Raw genomic sequence first — 21,422 nt, 5'->3', positions numbered from 1 at the left:
ATATCGACAAAATATTGATAACCACATCACTGAAATCTTGGACTTTCGTACCACAACTACACAAAAACTGGAAGGACTGCAGAAGGAAAATGAGAACCTTCGTGCAGAACTCGTTGTATTGTGTCGGGCTGTGGCTACGTTGAGTTCAACTCGTGTTGAATCATCTAAGGTTAAGATTGCAGAACCTAAGGCCTTTAGTGGCGCAAGGAGTGCTAAAGAACTGGAAATTTCATTTGGGACATGGAACAGTATTTTACTGCTGCAAGGGTGCCTGACGCTGACAAGTTAAATATTACCACAATGTATTTGTCGGGTGATGCTAAACTTTGGTGGAGGACTCGAAATGCAGATGATGTAAGTGTTGGACGTCCTAGAATTGATACATGGGATAAGCTAATAAAAGAAATGCGTGATCAATTTCTTCCTAGCAACGCATCTTGGCTTGCAAGGGATAAATTGAAAAGGCTAAGGCAGACGGGTTCAGTGAGGGAATACATAAAAGAATTTACCTCTGTGATGTTAGACATACAGAATATGTCTGATGAGGATAAACTTCACAACTTCATTTCGGGTATGCAAGGCTGGGCTCAAAACGAACTACGAAGGCAGAATGTTAAAGATCTGCCCGGGGCAATTGCTGCTGCAGATTCGTTGATAGATTTCCGGACGACCCGTCCTTCAACAGACGTCCCCTCCACTTCAAAAACTAAGATCTATGTTGGGATTTGAAAAGGGCCATTCAGGATTTGATCGATTCTAACCGAATTATGGTTGAAAGTNTGTGAAGCCTCCTTTGTATTAATTAAAGATTAATAAAGATTGGGACTGGTTCCTGTAAACTCTGCTGGTTGTTTAACTTTGCTGTTTTAAGTATTTTCTATACTTAGTCAATTTCGTGGGTGCAAGTAGGCTGAGTGTTACAGACTTTGTAAGACTGCCTAGAGTGGTGTGCGATAAAAATAAATCGACCCTCTTTCACAAACCAACTAAATTAGATTTTTTCTATCTCATTAAATGACTCTTTGCTACTTACGATTTTACAATTATTTTTGTAACATACAGGGGTTGTCTGGTGTTTTTTTTTTAATAAATAAATAATGACGTATTTGGTAGTATTTATTGTTAGGTATTATATTCTTTCTAATTCATAATTTAGGAATTTATATAACTAATACATATATACGTTATGGTTAGAATTTATATATTATTTCATATAAAATAATATATAAACAACTAAATTCTTCGTAACTAGTCAACCACAGTGCATAAGTTGTCTCATAATTGATCTCTACATGCTTAATTAAATGTATGAGCAATGCGTTGAAGCCCCCGACTCAACTCAGATCATCCCCACTGCAAGGCCCATTCGGAAAATAGCACAGTTTTCTCCCTATAATAAAAATTTTCTTTCGTTTTAAAATTTAGCACTGTTTAAATTAAAAATAACCTACAATGCCATGAGAGGAGAGTGTTGTTTGCTAGCAAACATATAATAAAATTTGTTTATTTTGAAATTCGACACTAATTAAATAAAAAAATAAACTACAATAAAGCAAAAAAAGAAGTAATGTTTGCAAGAAAACCCAATAGTTCCATGAGGCAGAGAGCGCTTTGATAAAGCCTGCACCCACTGGAAAAAAAGGTTGTCTGCAATAAGAGCCTTTCGATGAAGCCTACACCCACTGGAAAAAAGCAACAATATACCAATAAGGGATCTTAAACAATATAGACGCATCATATCTCTTAACTAGCAAACGCGACCTATTGGGGCTAAAAGATTGGTGCGTCCTCCTAGGCCAGAAATAGATGAGCTAAAACAGGGAGCAGACGACAGTACTATATGTCTTTTGTATGAACAAGCAGATACTTGGACTTAACAAAATGCAGAACTAAGTAGAGAAGTTACCAACATGAAATAATTCCACAAGAATATCCATTTGGAGGACTAGTGCAAAATTCATTCACAAGTAACAGTTAATAGTTGGTACTCATTCGAAGATCGATCGGAATTTGGTATCTGAAAATTTTCTTACTCCAACCATGTCACTATCTGAATTTCCTTCAAACTTTACATATGAAAATCATCAGCAATTCAAATCTTTCCACTACTTCAACCCTGACAGGTAATGATCATGTGCACTCCTAATATAAGTTGCTTACCATATTATCTCAATGTAGAGAAACTCCACAATGGATACTGAATGAACAATATGGTTAGAAGATGAAATCTACACTCTTCTATTGGTCAGATTAAAGCTTTACTATCTCCGTAGGGATGACATCCCTTTGGATTGATGATGTGATCTCTTGCTATGCATCCCACTGTCGCTCATACTCCCTTCCGCAAGATCATCATGTACTTCTGAGAACTCGTTCGTCCATGAGTTAAGCGGAACGACATAACTGTCATCCTTCGAGTTCCTCCTCCTCTCTTCATACCGCTTTACGTTTTCTGATATCTGATGGAAAGTCTTATTTATTCTAGCAATTCCCCTTTCAACTGGTTCGGCAACATGAGATACTGTGAACCTCATATCATCAATTATCTAAAAGATGTGATCACAGAAAACACATTAGTTACACAGTGGGAGAAAAACAAGAAGACATAAAACAACAAAAGAAGACGTCAAGGAATGGTAATCTTACTATTTCACCACTTCCGACAACTAAATCACGAACACTCTGGTGAAATTTTAGACGCTTCTCTCTCTCTTCCGGCCGAGAAATGCGTGCACGGGTAGATCTTTCACAGTCCCGAACTTCCTCTGGATCTGGTGCAGTGTCCAGAGCAGCATAATCTGACAGCACAGCTACATTCCTGACACATCTTTCCCCACGCTTATAAGGCTTTGCTGGGAAAACATAAAGATGCACCAGAGCAGCAACACCCATCTGTTTTTACAAGAAAACATTAGGTAACTGTAATAAACAATTGCCTAACATCTGTGCACCAGACAATTCAAAACATCACACAGAGGAACATATGCAGCAACTGTTATCGAGTAAAAGGTTTTCCCTAATTTGAAATAACAGGTTAAAAAGCAAATCCGGTAAAACAGTGCACCTTCTTAGGTTTGCATTTCTTACCCACCCAAGTAAATTTCTATCAGAAAAATAGATAATTATAATGCTCATGAAGAGTCTGTTCCTACCATAGTGATACTCCACATTGCATACTAACCAGTCTTCTCTACTCAAACGTTGAGAAAAACTACTGCAACAACTTATAGCATAATTTGTCGCTTAATAGGATCAAACATTTCAAGGATTATTCCTAGGCTAAATACTTTTCGAGGGCTTACATTACTGTAAATCTGATGGAATGAACTCTTTTTTATTAATATTTCTATCAGAAATTCGAACTGAAGTATCCCAATGTGGCAAACATAAACATAGAGAGATGAAGGTTGTATAATTCCACTTTGAGCTTAAAACATATCATACTATGCAGCGACATGGTAAAGGCCCTATGTAGGAGTCAATTTTGATTTCTACCATATCATGACATTACCCGGTCTTCAGTTACAGCAACGTCACCCTTCACATCATCTGTTAAATCATAAAACCTACACTTACCAGAACATCAAGTGATGACACTGGCAAGAACAAAGGCACAAATGCACTAACCATTACTATGGGCAGACAATTTCTAATTTTATGCTTCACAAGATTATAAATTACTTTTAAGCTAGCCTTTCAGTGTTGTAAGTTTACCCTGCTGCGCAGTCCCTTACATTCCAACTATTTATTCATATCTTCATCTTCACTGCATTGGTGCTGCCTATCTTTGTTTCTTTCTGCCCAGTTACTCTCATTCATTTAACTCTAGCCTTTTCAGCTCCTCAACACTTCCCGTCTAAAAGTTGAAGAACTTCAGCAACATCTCATTTTTCCTCTCCAATCCCCTGGCTTGACCTTCTCACATAGTACAAGTGCCTCGTAGAAGCTCTCAAATTGCGCACCCCGTTCTCTACCCAATCTAAGGTAATTTTCCTTACCAATGTGGAAGCACTATTCAACCAAGAAGAGTATCTCAGGGCATAATTACACTTTTACTAGCCTCCATTTACTCAAAGTTGTTGCCGCCCAGGTGGCTGCTATCCATTAGCTGCCTAAGTTTGGCTAGTCTTCTCAAGTGGAATCCCTGATTCAAAATCTCAGATTTAAACAGTCTAGACTCTAGAGAGCTCTCGCATAATCCATACATAAGTACATATACTGCATATGCATGTGTCTAATGCAGGACTACATTTATTTCCATGTAACCACGCCCTGATTCATGGGGACTTCACAAGTTCTACACCCAGGGTTTAGATGCCCCACCAAATTGATTTCTCTCGGCCAATGTTCTGGACTGTCGATAATTTTTGGGGTCAAGTAAAAGCACCATGTTTTGGCAATCTTTACCCGAGACTTCAATAATTCTATTCCTCCTATTAAATCTTCAAAAAATCTCCTTCCACTACTCGTGCAACTGATGTTTATTCTGCAATTTAAAAATTGAAATATGGCATTTTTAGACACAAGTCGTGACATCTTGGGCAGGAACTTTGATCTTTGAAATTCTTTGTCCAACTCTTTGCTACAATCGATCCTCAATCCAAAGGAATTAATTAATTCAATAAGAAGTCTCTACTACATGATTCAGATCCACCTTTTCCACTGACCTCAACTAGGGTTACAAAAGCTTCTTTTTTTAAAAAAGGCATCTCCACCACTGTGGTTGGAATAGTAAATGTTATTCTCTCAGCTTCAATCTGACGGATAGACTTAGAGACCACCACATACAAATACAATACCACTAAAGGTGCACTATTAAGTATTGAGAAAAAAAGGGTGCACTCTGTCTTGTAATGGCATCAATCTCCAGAAATCCCCAGCATCTATCACCAACTACTCTAAACATGTTTTATGGTCAAAGGTGAATTGTGAAGTCTAACAACCTTATCTAAACATGCTTGGGTGTTGCAACATGTTTTGGGTGTTCATCTTACTGGTGAATTGTAGAAGTCCACAACCACCAGCAATGAGCCACTTAATGATTATTCTGATACATATCACCCATGATATATTCTATAAGCTTCGACTTTGAAGTAATAGCTAGTGATTATCTCTTTTTTCCAGAAGCAACCTTCCACATTCTCTGCACCCATCTTCTTACTTCTGTGCAAGTCAACCTCTCTTGTTTGATGTCTTCCCAAGCCAGCAAACATATTTGCAGTACTCTTTCCCAGGTTCCTGGCAAAGGATTCGCAGCTGCCACCTACCTATACTTTTAACTTGTTGCCTACTTAATCAACTGATCAATCTCTATCTTAATCCTGGAATTATATCTTCCCGGCTAACTATGACCAAGCTCAGTTAAGTAAATCTCCAGGAAAACTGTCTGGCTCTTTCTCTTACTGAAAATACAAAGATTGTTGCAACATAATAATCATAAAATTTGCTCTTGTATCATCCGTATGCAGATTCTTCCTTTTCCTTCTGAGACCAGACACATGATGCTTGTGATCTATAGCAAAATGTTGCGGTCAGTAGTCAGTACCGGTACAACTGTTGAAGTTTCTTCTTATTTCTACCCATGTATATCAAGACAATTTTTCTGATCAGTTGTCAAGGATTTCCTTCCTAAAAAAACAAGTTCCCCACATGATCCCAGTCACAAGAATTAGCTATTTTTTATTTGCTTTTCTTGTAACTCTATCCCGTGTTTCCACAAGGGATTGCTATATCAATATCTTAATCTTTAGGGATATTAGTATATTTTAGTCCCTTTAATATTAAAACAAATCACATTATGGTCTAGCGACTCTGTTTGAGCACATTTAGCCTTCACTAATTGAAATATGCATCTTTTATCCTTCAGCACGTGTCTTCACAAATTTAATAAATTTATTGACTGTCCTGGATCACTTAAATACACTGAAGTTCATAGCCAGGACAGAGGTCCTCTGTTGGCACAAGAAACTGATTTCTATTCATGAGCCTCTGTTGGCACAAGAAATAGTGATCAAGCAATGACAACTGTAGAAACTGATTCAATAAACACAACTGACCTCAATACAGATGATATAATCCTGGATCCGTGTCTTCAACAGCTGCGCCAAAGAACCTTTGAATGTTCCAAATGACAAAAGAAAGGCAACAGCTATACCTTGCCACCACGTCAAGAATACAATTGACTTGAATACCAGAAACTTCGCCAATGGCTTAATCGGTGCTAATTTAATCTTGGTGACTGAATAAAACTGCACAAGGCAATATAAGGCCCACGTCTGGCTAAAATTAAGAACAACTGCCAAGTACGGATAGCTGCAAGAATTAACATTCAGATTAACATTGTGAAAAGCTTGTGCTTCACGACATATCCAATATATGACATAAAAAATTCAATTGATCCAGAGGCTCGGCTAGAGATCTGCAGTAGAAGAGTCACAAAATAGGTAGAAAAAATACTCCTATCTTTGAAGTATCAAGGAAAACCTGGGTTGACTTACGCGTATCCCCACTCAAATTTGCCTTCACCGTAGATGCCCAAAAGATGAAAAATCACAGCCAGCAAAGCACATATCATCTTAAGTATCATCTGGAAGGAAATCCTTAATTATTCAGTACATAGAAACTTGACGGAACTGTCACAATCCATAGCAAATTACTAGAGGGGCACATACATATTGCACTATCCCAATTTTTACTGCTTGATAGAAGTCAGAACCAAGATACCACTCCCTGATAAAGCAATTCAATGGGAAAGGATGTTCAACAACTCCATATGCATAGGCATCATCCAGCAGAGGCAAGCTGGAACTTACAACACTTTGACTTTCCATAAATTCGATGGTGTTTTTCTCTCCACCTATGTCATGTAGCTCATATGAGAATCATCTTTAAAGAAAGGAACTTCTAAAAGAAAAGAAGCTAGCAAGTAGAGGAGTACGGAGAACTGAGAAAACCATACAACTCCATTGTGACATAAGATGCAAAAGCAACATGGATGGAACAACATTTGGAAAAGGTTGTGCGAATAATAAACACAATTATAGTTACTCTAGCAGACTCTAAGCTGGTAACTGAAGCACTTAAAATTTTCAAGGTGGGATTTTTCCAAGGGACAACTTAAAATAGGTGAAGAGGGCAGCAACCTATGCCTGAAGACATACCTAAGCAGGCTATCAGATACCTCTCGAAGCAATATAATGCAAAAGCCTCATAACAATCGCGTATGATCTCACAGTTGAATGCGGCATTTGAGTCCATTAAAGATAAGAACTGTCAGGTACATGCGAAGAACTGGTCAATCATAAACATAAAGAAAGACAACATGATATTCTAAAATTTAGGGTGATGATAATACTGTAAAATTAGACATATAGGTAGTTGAAGATGCACCCAAGTCAATTTTAACTTAAAAGTACCACATTTTTACCCTTTACATCCATTCCTTGAATTTTTTTTATGACAAGGAAAAAACACCCTTTTCATCCATTCTTTTATGAAATTTTCTTTTTTTGGAACTTATGCTATGCTAGAGCATCTGTACCACCTCATATACTTTATCTGGTTCCTTTATCTAAGTTTTCTCCTGTTTAATTGGTAGTTTAACCATTTGTGTAAGGCTTTCATTTGTATTTAGCTGAGTAAAGAGTACATGTTTCGTTCATCAGTTCTTTTTCATGAGAAATGAATCATGTGGCGATTGCTCAGAAATTATTGTGGACCAAAAAACAATATTAACCAACACTGAAATAAACAGGGAGCCATGAATTCTGTTCCCGAGGCATCATAAAATCCAAACTCGCCCACAAACATATCAAGTGTTCGCCGTAGGAGTACAGGAAATGCAATGCAAAGACATAATCAAAGTCCCAGTAAGTTACCAACTGATTTTATCTTTAATAAAAAATACCTAAATGCAGAACTGACAAAACCCTAAAGTGACTTGTATTTTCTTATCTTAGCCGTTCTTTTACTGTCTTTGTAAGCATATACTTTTGGTAGGTCGTATTTCTCTGCTTGTCCATAGAGAGATTTATTTCAAATAATAATAATAATAACCGCCAATGTCTCAATATGTTTATGACAAACTTTAAAGATCACTTCCAAATAAACTGGAGAAAATGCTAGCATACAAGCTAAAGGTTCTCTTACCGATTCCACTGCATAAACAGGAACCATCAAGATCAGTCCAATCAAAAACTTCTGCTCCTGTGATGATAAATAATTCAGTCGTATCAGTTTCTCTAAGACAATTAAGCTAAGCAATGGAACAACGACCAGGTGTCTGTACAAAAATAACAATACAAGCATGTATTCAATCAAGCACCACAAACTGATCCAAAAAGAAAAGATCAGCAGCCCATATGATCAAATGATGTATGCAAGTAAAAAATAACTTCAAGAAGATTGAGCAGGTGTAAGCAAAAACCTCAGGCTGCTTGTATGCAGCTAGATGCTCAACAATTAGATACATAGACAGGACAACAGCCACCAATACGAAAAAGCCAGCACTGTATACAGCCCAACTATAAACTGGAGATGATTCTGAAACTATCTTCAGCGACCACATTTTTCTAGAATTGCTTGATGATTCACCCAAAGTGATGGAAAATAGTAACGAGACTAAAATTCCCCTCCATCCCATTTTAAGATGCTGCTTCTCAGAATCTCTAGAAATATGGCCCACAATCAGGATGATTCAAAACTCAAGCACCAGCTTCCATGCCACCGAAGATAGAAATGATCACTTTAGCTTCCTTCCTAAACGAACTTATATAAGGCAGGTTGCCTTAGTTTCAACTAGTTTTCTCCAACAGAACCATGAACCAGACATGTGGGCATCAGAAGGATCCCGCATTATACTTCATATCCATAAAAAATTGATGGCAAATGAGGAGGATCAAATTCTTAATATTCGGCCTTCGGGAACCCTGCCACAAACATTTGAATGTAAGACGGAAAAACTTATGCATGACTACTACAATATTACCAATAAGATGATATGGGGGAAATGAAAGAAAAGAAGAAGGAATAACATCCTCAATCGCAATGTAAATAGTTTGAGCGTGACATGTACTAGAGAGACAGGATCTTCATTTTAAATTTCTCTGCTTGCTAGATATTTTTATCAGCTTTCAGCTTCCAGAAAATCCCCTTATCTCATAGAGCCATGGGCAATAGAAAGGTGTAAACCAAGATCCACTTTTTAAAGTCAACATTTTACCAGATAACACAGATGCATCAGTTCTCTTTCCGTAATATAACGGCAACCATTATTAGCCATATATTGACACATCAATAAGCAAAGTCAAATGCAAATCTTTTCAGCATAACATGTTCAAGAAAAGCCAGTACTTGTGCTCTTTCCATGTTTTTACTTGCTAGGATCGCGACCAGGCTTTTGGGTTATGAAAAATCTTTTACTTCATGAAGATGTGACAAACAAAAAGGACTAACCCTAAATCCCTTGTTTGAGGTTACTAATTAAGAAGATACGAGAAATACATCAGAGTTCAACCTTACTATAGCTTCCATGCTGGCATACCACATGCCTCCATTAAAGGACTTAGATGAAGTGCTGGAAGCTAAGGAGATGCAAAACAACGTTGTTGAACTTCAATGGAAGATCAAAAGATGCTTATCGTGAGAGAAGAGCGCAAGAAAACTATGGGGAAGAGTAGTCTACGTGTTACACGCGTTTCATGGTCCAAGCCCAAGAGGAGGAAGATCAGGGCCCACATAGACCCCAAGGGAGCTGAAAATGAAGTCCACAATAGGTTGAGAATCACGCCCAAAAGGTGGAATTCATACCCAAATTCGAGTGACTAGGCGTGAGTTTTTGGTGCAAAATTCGCACTTCTTTTCTTACTTTTTGTTAGGTAGTTTTGGAAAAAAAGCATGGTATTAATTTTACATGCTTTCCTAATTTATAAGTTTCCAAGTTCAAAATTTTCTTGTTAGGTTGTAATACTTATTGTTTCCATAAAAAGTAGGATTCCAGTCACATGCTATTTATGATAGCGTTGGACGATTCCCCCCTATATACAGTGGCGGATTATGTTCTCTTAGACAACAACATCCATAATATTCTTTTGAGAAGGTTTACTGGTATTATATACAAGAGAAGTACACCAATAGTGTGCTCCTGAAGTAATTTCATCAAAAGTATAAAGGAACAACATTCGTAATATTATTGAGTTTTCTTTTCTTTAAACCTTTCAGTATTGGTTACTTGAGTTTTTTCTTACAACCATACTACAATGATTCTTTTAAGAGATAAGATACTTTTTTGCTTGATATTTGTGGTTCTTACTAGATTAATTGAAGAAGGTAACTAGTCTTATATTAATTGTTGTCCTTAATATTCAGTTAGGGATCTAGATCACTTCATCTAAGTTCTTGAATTGAATCTACTAGTTAGGTTTACTACAATCAATTAGTGTTCTTTATTTAGCCTTATATTTATCATTATCCTTAATCCGCTAATTAGGTTTACCACAATTAGTTAGTGTTCTTAGTCATTACTTTGGAGATTCTGAAATTTATTCCTCGAATCTCGTCCATCTTATTTTTATAGTCTTTAATCTTTCTTATTTTCGCTTCCTTATTATTTCCTTATTGTCTAATTGGAAACAACCTCTCTACTTACCCTTCCAGTGGGATTTCATTAGATATGTTGTTGTCATTGTTCTTGCTGCGTTATTTTCTTGTTTTTATTTCAAGTAACCCTATTGATATCACTTAATATACCAACTAGCACTGTTAAACCAAATATTCACACATCAATCGACCAGGTGAAATGAGCACTCAAGAACTATCAATATTAAAATGTTTCACCTATCTTATCACAAATTAGATTATTCGTCCACATGTAGAAGTCTCCTTAAGTTCGCAGGAGAGGAAAAAAAGATATAAACGGTGAATATGATACTCAAGGTTATACTAGATTTTATTATGCTTCAGAGAGCATCAGATCCAATTTTCTCTATTTAGATTCCAAGAACCTTAAGCTGCATACACATCATTATTCTTATTCCTCTCCTCTAGAAGTTCTCCTTGACAGTACAATCTACTATTTGAGTCATTCATGATCTATGAAAATCAAAATTCAGCTAGATGTACAACTACCACTACACCACAATGATCTTCAATGTTTTAAACTTCAAGACTTCTCATATTAAGGACTTCATAAAAACAAAAAACCCAGAATCAAGCAGGCTTGAGTACCTAAATGCTTTCTGACCCTAACGGATAAAAAGGAAATTGATAAGATCCTTATGTTCCAAGAAAGGTCTGATGATGAGTTTAAAAGAAAATAGTGTTCCATTTATTTTATTTTAGGGACACCAAGATAGCTATTCCACCTAATACCAAAATAGAACATATCGAGCCATAACTATGCATCTAGTTTCCAGTAAATGGGTTCAAGAACTCATTATGCACTTCACTATGTTTAAAACGTAGTCTTTACTGATCAAAAAGAGTGTATAACATAGTCCAAACTATCCCAAATGACCATATGAATCAGAAACCCAAACAAAATAATCAAAAAGAATGTATAACATAGTCCAAACTATCCCAAATGACCATATCAGCCAGATAACCCAAACAAAATAATAAAAAAGAGTGTATAACATAGTCCAAACTATCCCAAATGACCATACGAGTCAGATAACCCAAACAAAATAATAAAAGAGAATGTATAACACAGTCCAAACTATCCCAAATGACCATATGAGCCAGATATCCAAACAAAATAAAGAAGGAACATGGCTTTCTCCAGAATAGCAACGGATTAAAAAGCAAAACCACCATACATATAAAACCCACCACCTCTTTTGAAGCGTCTTACATAAATTACACCTAAAAAAGAAACCACTCCAACAATTAACAAACCAGCAGACAAGTAAATTCCACCTCTTTCGATTTCTATCACATAAACAAAGCTTTAAAAGGAAAAGGTGAAATTGCCACAGCATGGGCATTCCAACATTTCTATTGGCAAAAAGAGAGTTCCCAAGCACAAGCCCAGTAAAACCCCACAAACACCAATTAATTTTCTACTGAACAGCTTTCATCAATCACAAAATTCCCATACAAACTAATAACTAATCCCACCACCTTCTTCAAACTAAACCTAGAAAAAAAAACCATTCCAACAATTAACAAACCAGCAGAGAAGTAAATTCCACCTCTTTAAATTTCTCTCACATAAACTAAGTTTTAAAAGGAAAATATGGAATTGCCAAAACACGAGCACTCCAATACATTTCTATTGGCAAAAGAAAGGAGTTAACCCACCGTTTCCAAGTACATAGCCAAGTAAAGCACCAATTAATTTTCTACCAAACAGCTTTCATCAATCACAAAACTACCATACAAAGTCATCGCTAATCCCACAACCTTCTTCGAATTCAAAAAAAAGTTCATCCGCAAACTGTAACCAAAAGTACAACAGAAAAAAAAAAGGAAAAGTTAGAACGAACCCTAGAAAGTGCAGCAAGAGTGTCGCGCAAGGGAAGCTACAACAATTCTTCAAAGCTCTCCCTGAATGAAAATTCAAAAACAACAACAACAAGAACAAACAATGCCGTAAAACAGAAATCGTAAGGAGAAAGATGAATTGATCTAACAATTTTTCTCCAGAAAATTTGAATTGAATAGCTGCTGTTCTTCAAGAGTTGCGTATAGCATTTGCATATTATTTCTTCTCGTTTTTAGCTTTGCTTCGGCAGTTGGGTTGGGCGAAAAATGAAATTCGAGAATACACTTATGAAACCAATGCCATTAAAGTGACAGCTCGGTGTATACTTTTTCGTATCACAGATTAGTATCTGACCGTTCAATTTATGGGGATGATTGATCGAACGGTTAATAGTAAACTAGGGGCAGTATCTTTAGCGTCACGTTGCAAATGCTTAATTTTTATAGGGATACGTGCTATAAACTGTCCACGTAAGCGTGATTGCATGGCCGTAGGGTAGTTTTTAAGGTTACACGTCATGATTATATTGTGATGTGACTTGTTTGTTTGATTGCTTAATTAGTAAGGATTACAATTCCGACGTTTTCTAAGCGAATTCGAATTTAATCTCAACAAAAAAAGATTATGGATAGAGGTGTTCGTAGTTTGGTTTAAAATGATTATATTAATAAAATCAATTTAATTAGTTTTTAAAAATTTTAAAATCAAATCAAATCAAATTAAATGAAAAAAAATCATTGATTTGGTTACTATCGGTTTGATTCTATTTTTCTGATTTATTCAATTTGAAATTAATAATTTTTTTGAGGACGTATACATCTCGATAAACACAAATATCAAGTACATGAACAATTTACAGAAAAGTTAATATCAGTTCAGTCAAACAATTAAGTAATATTACAGTTATCATTACACGAACAAAGTAATTCATTTAAGGAAAGATGTGACTATTTTAAGTGAAGTACAGTAAGTAAAGACTAAAATAAATTTTAATGGATTTGGATTTGAGATTGTTATACTTGGACTAAATGTTGTGCTTGAGAAAATGGTAAAGTTAACACTTAAGTTAATTAAAATTTCACAAAATATTTAAAATTTATTTATGAATAATATATAAATAATTATAAAATTTATGTATCAAATGTATCGATTCGGTTTGATTATTTTTGCGATTGTTTTTTAGTATAATCAAAACCAAACCAAATAGTATCGATTTTCAAAATTTAAAAAACCAAATCTAACCAAACTAAACCGAATATCAAAATTTTTTAATCAGATTACGATTTAATTTAATTGTTAACCATAGTCATGAACAACCCTAATTATGACACGTCAATTTTAGAACAAACAATCAAATAGATTATATTACCAAAGAATATTGTGTAATAGATGAACAACTTTTTTATTAATTAGATTTATTGAATTGAGTCTTGAATATGAAAAAATCTTTAATTCAAAAAGTTTTCTTCTAAATATGCCTCTACGAGCGCAAATTAGATTAATTTAATCAACTATATTGCAAATGTGTTTGCTTCAATATTATTTCCATACAAATTATCACAATTAATATTATATGCTTCTTTATTCATTTTAATTTATCCATTATATTAAAAATAATTCACTTAAGCATATACAAAATAAATATATATTTTACATAGCTTAATAAGGCGGAAGGCGAAGCCGAGGCAAGAGCAAGGGTTGACAAAGAAAAATTCAATCTCTGTTTCATTCTGAATGGTTGGTCGGTTGGCCAGGAAGTCATTGAAGCATCACACAGATGACAGATGCTCTTCCAGCTCTCACCTACTCTGAGCAAGAGTTGACAGAGAATAATTCAATCTCTGTTTCATTCTGAATGGTTGGTCGGTTGGCCAGGAAGTCATTAAAGCATCACACAGATGACAGATACTCTTCGAGCTCTCACCTATTCTAACCTTGCCAAACTGAGAATGCAGCAGGTGAGATAAGAAGTATGTGATCAATGCCTTGGATCTATAACAGAGACCACTTCTTCTTCCCTGTTTGGGCATTTTAATATTAATTATCAATTATCTAAATCACTCCTCCTTATTTAAGATTATATATCATTAATATTAATGTTGTAGTAAAATATGCACTTCATTTATTATTTTAAAGACATATGCAAAGTTATTATGAAATATAAATGAACGAAAGAAGTATCTACTCTTATAAATGAGTTATTATATGAAAATTTATTTGCTAGTATAATATTACATATTTGTTCAATTGGTTTAATTTTTTCCAAAAAATTAAAGAATGAGAATAATCTACTTCCCTAATTAAAGAAAATGAAATAGGGTTAAAATTACTCATGAATTATACGAAATAGATCACTTGTATCTTTCTTTATATTTTGAGATAAAAAATACTCCCGTTATTATTCTAAGAGACCACAAATACCTTCAAGAGTTAACAAAATCCCAACATATCATCCCTGGAGATTTACATTGAATATAACACTAAATTATGATTTTTGTGTTTTTCTCTTCATTGTTTTTAAAAACTCGCAAATGATGTTGATCGAGGAGGAGTTTGAAGACACTTGTTTTATATTTATGTCATATGTAGACGCGTAAAATGTACAATAATGCATTATGTAATAGGAGATTTGAGCCGAGAAGTAATTTTGATGATTCTCATAATGATATTGGATGTTTTTAATATTGATAATACATGTTATTTATTTTGTAATATTAGGTTGCAACCGAAAATTATTTATCATATTTTCTTGTTTAAATAATAGGTTTTACTAGCGAATGGATATTGCAGTCACTTCAAATACTCAAAATCTTTAGCGGCGATATTTTTGGAATTTTGTGGTGACATTCACCGCAGCTAAAAAGTGTAGTTTTGTTGAAGTAAATCCTAGTTAGCAACACAGAGATGGAGGGTTTAGTCTCATATGACTTACCACGTCACTAAAAATTGGGTAATTAAATGTTGAGGATATTTGTAGAGACTGAAGTCTGTACTTTGATCCTAAACCTTAGTAATGCATTTTTTTTTAATGAAAAGACAATCTTATTAGCTCACAAGCACAGCTTCTGCACCAATGAGATGCACATCACATTCCCCTTTAAATACGATATGATACGATGCATTATGACACAACCATCATACAGAGTATAGAGGTTGCTATCTCTGAAGCTAATTAATTATTTTCCACAAAACTACAGAAATCAACTGTAACATGTGTATTTGACAACCATGTACATAAAGTGAACAAAAAGATGGCATCCATTGATATTTTACCAGAACATCAACACCAACTTGCTAATAAACTTGTCCAACTCTGCATCAACCTTTCTGCAGAGACAAATTGAGAATTAAAGGACTAAATGACTTTTCTGAGTTATTGAATATTTAGGAAAAAATAAACAATTGACTTATAGTTGTACAATAAACAGCTACAGAAATAGTGTTGTTTCTGATGCAAAACAAAAAGTTTTGATGCATACCTGATATGTTGCTGATATATTCTTAGACCACATAGTACACAATTAATTACGCTGGTTATGAAGTCGATGTAACATGGTTATCAGAAGGTATTTCAACTAGGGAATAAAATCAGCTGAAATTTGAACTAGAGCGTCAGTCTCATTAGTCACCTGGAAGAAGGTATTTCTAAAAGAACCCACTCAGCTTATATACTGATACTTAGAGAATGTACATCCAGCTCTCCAAGACCACTGCAGGGGGAATGTCTCTTTGGTTCAATAGATCATACACATATAGATTACATAGAGACCCAAGACTCTCATTCTGCTATCCTTAGGCTACTAACATACCATTGTCAGCTATATAATTTAATGCCAATAAATTAGTCAAAATCTAAAATCCGCTCAACACTTTATAATTTTTAAATTCATAGTGCATCATTGCTTCAAATGGAAGATGCAAGGAAAAACATACTTACCTATTATCGCCAGATGCACATGTACATGTGTATGAACAATACCTATTGCCGCCATACATGTAGGTATGGTAAAGAAACATGCTTTCTAACTGATACTCTTTTCTCCCTTCATTGTTTTCCTCATAACCTACACAAAAAGAATGCAACTGGTAGTAAAAGGATAAGAGAATAGGTGGAAAGCAGATAATATACTAGGACACTCATAGCTAAGAAACACAATACGAAAGATACTAAAGAAATTATGCCATGGATAATCCCCAGAAAATAATGGAAAGTGTAAGTGATACACTAGCAATAAGTTGCGTCTACAATAGCCAGATTAATTATAAACGGGAGTGTGGAAAACCTTGCTAAAGCAAATATATCACTAAACCTTTCAAGTGCTTTCCCAACATTACATAGTATAATTCTTCCATTTATAGGGGAAAGAAATTGGTTTCATATTTGATCGATATTCAAACACGTAAACATTTGACTGCCGCCAACCAAGCTCAACCTTGTCTCAACCAATTGAAGCATCACTCTCTTATTAAAGAGCCTACTGATTCAACAACTCAAAGAATACAACGAGAAAACACCCATCGAATACAAACATTTACTCTCTTTTTTCGGGGTGAATACAAACATTTATCTCAAATGGTAAGGTGATAGAAGCAAAGATTTGCTCATTCCTTAGAGGATTAGAAGATGTTTCTGATTATTTACCCTAAACACCAATGTTGTATTTGAATTTGTTATTTGATCGTTGACAAAAAGATAAGTTAAACAAGAAAGGGAAGTATAGAAATACAAGAGGATCATAATCCTGCTGAAAAGACAAATCACAAAAGAACATAAGTCAAAAACCTGTCATGGCGTGCTGACTTGCAAGTTGATATATATCAACATTTGACTCTCGTAATCATCAAGAATATATAAGAAATAAAAACCTTGGGCAAAAGTGTTGCAAGTTTTTATGTGAAAATGGATGTCTCGATTTCCAATGTCTTGACAATTTCTTTTTGTAACTGAGAAATCCCCGAAAGCTAGCTACCACATAGTTCAAATCATGGTGGACAATGGGTCTGCCATTCTACCTTTCTCCACTAAAATACAAGGATTTCGTCCACAACAATGTCTAAACTCATGATATGCACCTAACCAACATATCACACACTACACTTGAAAAAAAGAAAGGGGGTCAAATTTAGGCTCGTTCCCTTCCACTGCACAGCCGCGCTAGCAGGTACTACAAGCCCTATGTTCCACATATCTAGCCAGCTCGTGGCATAGCAATTACATTCACTGGAGATGCTCACTTTGTTTGGAATGAAGATGGATGAACAGGCACTTGAGCCTAGAACTGATGAAAATTCAGGGAAAACATGGAAGCAGTCACTATATTGAGGGGCAAGACATGAGAGTGACGTAAGAAAAAAGTAGATCAGAAAGCGCCTTCAAAACTACCCCATTTATCCAAAAGAGAAGGGGCCCATTTATTTGCATGATCCCTGCAAATTTAACCCTATCTATACGCAGAGCCACTCCCCTAGCGGCTCTACTAAACCAAAGCCTTGCGGGTTGTCTTGACAAAATATTTTAAAGCAAGTTGCAGATACCAAATAAAAGAAGTACAAGATCTAATTAGGAAAATATGCAGGATGTTTTAACAAAATTAAGAAGACTAAATGAAAGTTTCCATGAAAAAAAAGAACAATACTGACCTCAACATGAGCTTCAAGAGATTAGCATATTGAATCAGAGCAAGCTTCGAGTCGGACTTCATAAAACAGCAAACAGTTAGGATAGGGTGCAATGTGTTAAATCTATCTGGAACTTACAGGCATAACGAGTCAACAACCACTGTAGGAGTTTGAACTCCAACAAGAACTGCTTCAGCCATGAAGATCAGCTGAATGTCATCTTTCCAAATTTGAAAAAACTATTGACAAAAAGATATTATTGGGCAGGAAAAATGACGATAGCTAGACACTATGGATAGCTTTGAATTACCAACATCATTCACTAAATAACTGCTTGCAAACGAACAGGTTGTTAGAATATGGTACTCATAATTTATTTACTTTAAAACAGCTAACATATCGTATATATTAGTAAGATTATACAAAGACTGTATAACCATCCATAATTACAGGACTGTACAGAGACCAAACATACAGCTCCACTATCATCTAGAAGGAGTTTAAAATATCAAAAATTGAATCAAGATCTTCTACACATGTTCCTTTACACCAAAAATACAAAAGTACCAAACACTTCAACTTCATCTTTCTGGATATGACTTGATTTATCGTCAAAGCATCTTTTGTTCCTTTCTTCCCATATTGTCCACTAAATAGAGGTTGGAATGACCTTCGATCTCTCCTTCTGGCTTGAGTTGCCTCTAAGATTATTTTCTTCATGCAACTTATTCATCAGCATTTTTGCTTCTCAACATATAACACACTGCCTAATTACTCTGCAACAGCTAGAGTACTACTTGTTGTTGATCAGCCAATCAAGTCAATAAAAAGAACCTATACCTAATGAAACAAGTTTACAAGGTAACACTAACTAGTAAAAATCAAAAGAATAAAGATAAAAGAAAAGTCTGCAGCCTACAAAACACGAACATCGATGGCAATGGAATTTGAGTCGCTTTTTGAGCGATCAAGTTGGAAGAGGCAAACATCTCCTACTTTTAGCTTGTTGCTTGAAAAGAAATCATGCCAGCCTCTGGTAATACAAGCATATAGAGTCTTCCCACCATTGCAAATTCTCAGACTCACAGGACATGATTTACCCGACGGGCCTGTTAACGTCATGGTTGTATTCTGAAAGAGTGCATTTGACTGACAAAACTCTGTGGGTATATGCTGTCATAAGAGCACATTAGAGAAATTTAGGAAAAGATCATATTGAATATGTTTAGGCACTACAATAAAAAATTCATTGTTTGTGTTGTCAGAGGTTTGGATAAAAGAAAAGAAGAGTTAAAAGCTCACCATATAAGGAGAACGTTTTCTCACGTTATATTCTTTTATTCTTGCCGTGAACTCAGAACTTCCTTTCATGCATTGGTAGTGAGGTTGATCTCCCTCAACTTTCCTTTTCTCTACAGAAAGTAAGAAATAGAGCATCAAAGCCAATAGAAATGTACATTGGAACACTCCTCTAGATTACCCTCCTTTCCACTTTTCTGAAATACTCATCATAGACATGGCTTTAACAATGTTACAAAAGATGAAACTTTTCTTATTCCATATCAGTTTCTTGATTGATATAACAGTACCTTCTTCTTCTTTCTTTCGACAAGATTGATTGCCATAATAGTAAAACAACTATACCAAGTTAAAGTATAAGCAATAGTACAACTACAAGCATATTTTCCTTAACAGATATGTCCCTAAATCAGACAACGCATCTGTTCATAATACACATTTTTAAAAAAAAATAAAATCGACAATCAAATCTTTGTCTATATCCATATTCAGCTTAGGAATATTAGATTCAACTGTAGGGAAGCAAAGCAAAAGAATCTGGAGATCTATTAAAGGTAAGGTGTTTGGTTGTTGTCCTTGATCTTAGGCAGGATTATAATTTCTTACTATAAATGTATCAATATGAAAAGTAATTTCTATACACCAATAGAGGAAAAATAACAACTTTAGGGAAATTACCTGTTCCGGGCTGAGCAGAGTTCACCTTTTTCTTTTTCTCCTGGGAAGGTACTACTTCACTCTTCTCCAACAACTTCTTATCACAGCCAGTTGAATCAAGAAGTGTAACACTGAAACGCATATCACCCAAGTGCTCAAACACAGCAAAATCTCCAACTCTTAGGTCATGATTTTGCACAAATTCCTCCCAACCCTTATCAAACGAGATAATGCCCTTCTCGGATCGATTAATTTCAACATTCCATGTATCTTTGCCCTTTATTATTGTCCCCTTTTCTGATTTATCCCCTTTTAGCTTCGGAAAAAAAGCTGGTGGAATTGTCTGCAATACCAGGTGAATTGAACAAAAATTGGAATATACTATCAAAAACACCATAAATTCTGGAAGTTTCTCTTCCGTTCATATAGAAAACTGATACCACCCAAAAAAAAAATTAAAAAAATTAAGAAAAAATAGAAAGAAATGGCAGTGATATCTTACAAGTTTAGAGTGAAAACCAGGCACCATAACCTTGAAGAAACGTCTGCTAATCGGAAGTTCCGACGAAGAAGACTGCATCGTTAAATTCGTCGGAGTAATCGATTGCTATACTGGAAACAGTTTGTTTTTTATATATATATAAGAGATTTTGCCCAAAAGTTCCGTCGGAATTGTTTTTAGGGTTCCGTCGGAATTAAGGGTGTGAAAAAAGAAAATGACCGATTAATAAATCAAATCCAGATTGTTTTTTATTTTTTTACCTTTTTAATATTATGTTATCGACTATGGATAACCAGATTATAGTATACTTATATAAATATTAAACTTTAATTTAATGTTGGTATCTTACTAACTAAATTCATAACTCATTAAGATTATAGTACATCTATATAACTATCAAAAAAATTTAATATCAGTATCTTATTAGTTACTTTTTAAAAGGTTCTATCTTTTTTAAAATATTATATTTCTTTATCCGTCAAAATAAAGTAAAAAAAATGAACAAATAATTAAAAATAAAGAAAATAGTAGAATGTTATTTTTGTCATTTAGTTGTTAATTCACATTATTGTTCTAGTTTTTTTTTTTTAGAGTTCTTCTCCGGTTAGTCATTGATTCTTCTATTTTATGGGCATTGTGTAAGTTTACATTATTGTCATGTTGCGCTTAATTATTGGAGAAGTTATACATTTATTTTATGAGTTTTTTATTGATTAAATCAAAAATCAAAACGTTAAGGACAAATAATCGATAAATTAAAAATTAAAAAAAAATCTTAGTAATTGATAATTGATCTAGCATATTTAAAAATTGATAAATCAAACCGATAGTGAATGGAATCAAATTGAATCAACCAATACACAC

The 21,422-nt window shown here is 34.8% G+C and overlaps 2 protein-coding genes across 3 annotated transcripts; both read right to left on the bottom strand.

The window, feature by feature from the left end:
• Positions 1-1,902: 1,902 nt before the first annotated feature.
• On the bottom strand, positions 1,903-12,749 carry LOC107016165 (protein LAZ1 homolog 1). 2 transcript variants are annotated; one of them, XM_015216654.2, is made up of 9 exons: positions 12,483-12,749; positions 8,426-8,927; positions 8,149-8,205; positions 7,161-7,269; positions 6,672-6,856; positions 6,498-6,586; positions 6,057-6,312; positions 2,647-2,892; positions 1,903-2,546 (listed from the first exon to the last, which is right to left on the bottom strand). In XM_015216654.2, exons 2-9 carry the CDS (start codon positions 8,639-8,641, stop codon positions 2,262-2,264), a joined length of 1,443 nt encoding a protein of 480 aa, XP_015072140.1. In that variant the 5' UTR covers positions 8,642-8,927; positions 12,483-12,749; the 3' UTR covers positions 1,903-2,261. The 2 variants fall into 2 exon arrangements, with proteins under 2 accessions (XP_015072140.1, XP_027771887.1); XM_027916086.1 differs by lacking the exon at positions 12,483-12,749 and adding an exon at positions 12,298-12,395.
• A 5,723-nt stretch (positions 12,750-18,472) lies between these two features.
• On the bottom strand, positions 18,473-20,800 carry LOC107016101 (B3 domain-containing protein REM9-like). The gene is made up of 4 exons (XM_015216583.2): positions 20,559-20,800; positions 20,078-20,399; positions 19,403-19,512; positions 18,473-19,273 (listed from the first exon to the last, which is right to left on the bottom strand). Exons 1-4 carry the CDS (start codon positions 20,634-20,636, stop codon positions 19,016-19,018), a joined length of 768 nt encoding a protein of 255 aa, XP_015072069.1. The 5' UTR covers positions 20,637-20,800; the 3' UTR covers positions 18,473-19,015.
• Positions 20,801-21,422: the final 622 nt, after the last annotated feature.

The sequence above is a fragment of the Solanum pennellii genome, chromosome 4 (assembly GCF_001406875.1).
Source record: "Solanum pennellii chromosome 4, SPENNV200".
Classification (NCBI taxonomy): domain Eukaryota; kingdom Viridiplantae; phylum Streptophyta; class Magnoliopsida; order Solanales; family Solanaceae; genus Solanum; species Solanum pennellii.
This window is presented reverse-complemented; position numbering and strand designations above follow the sequence as displayed.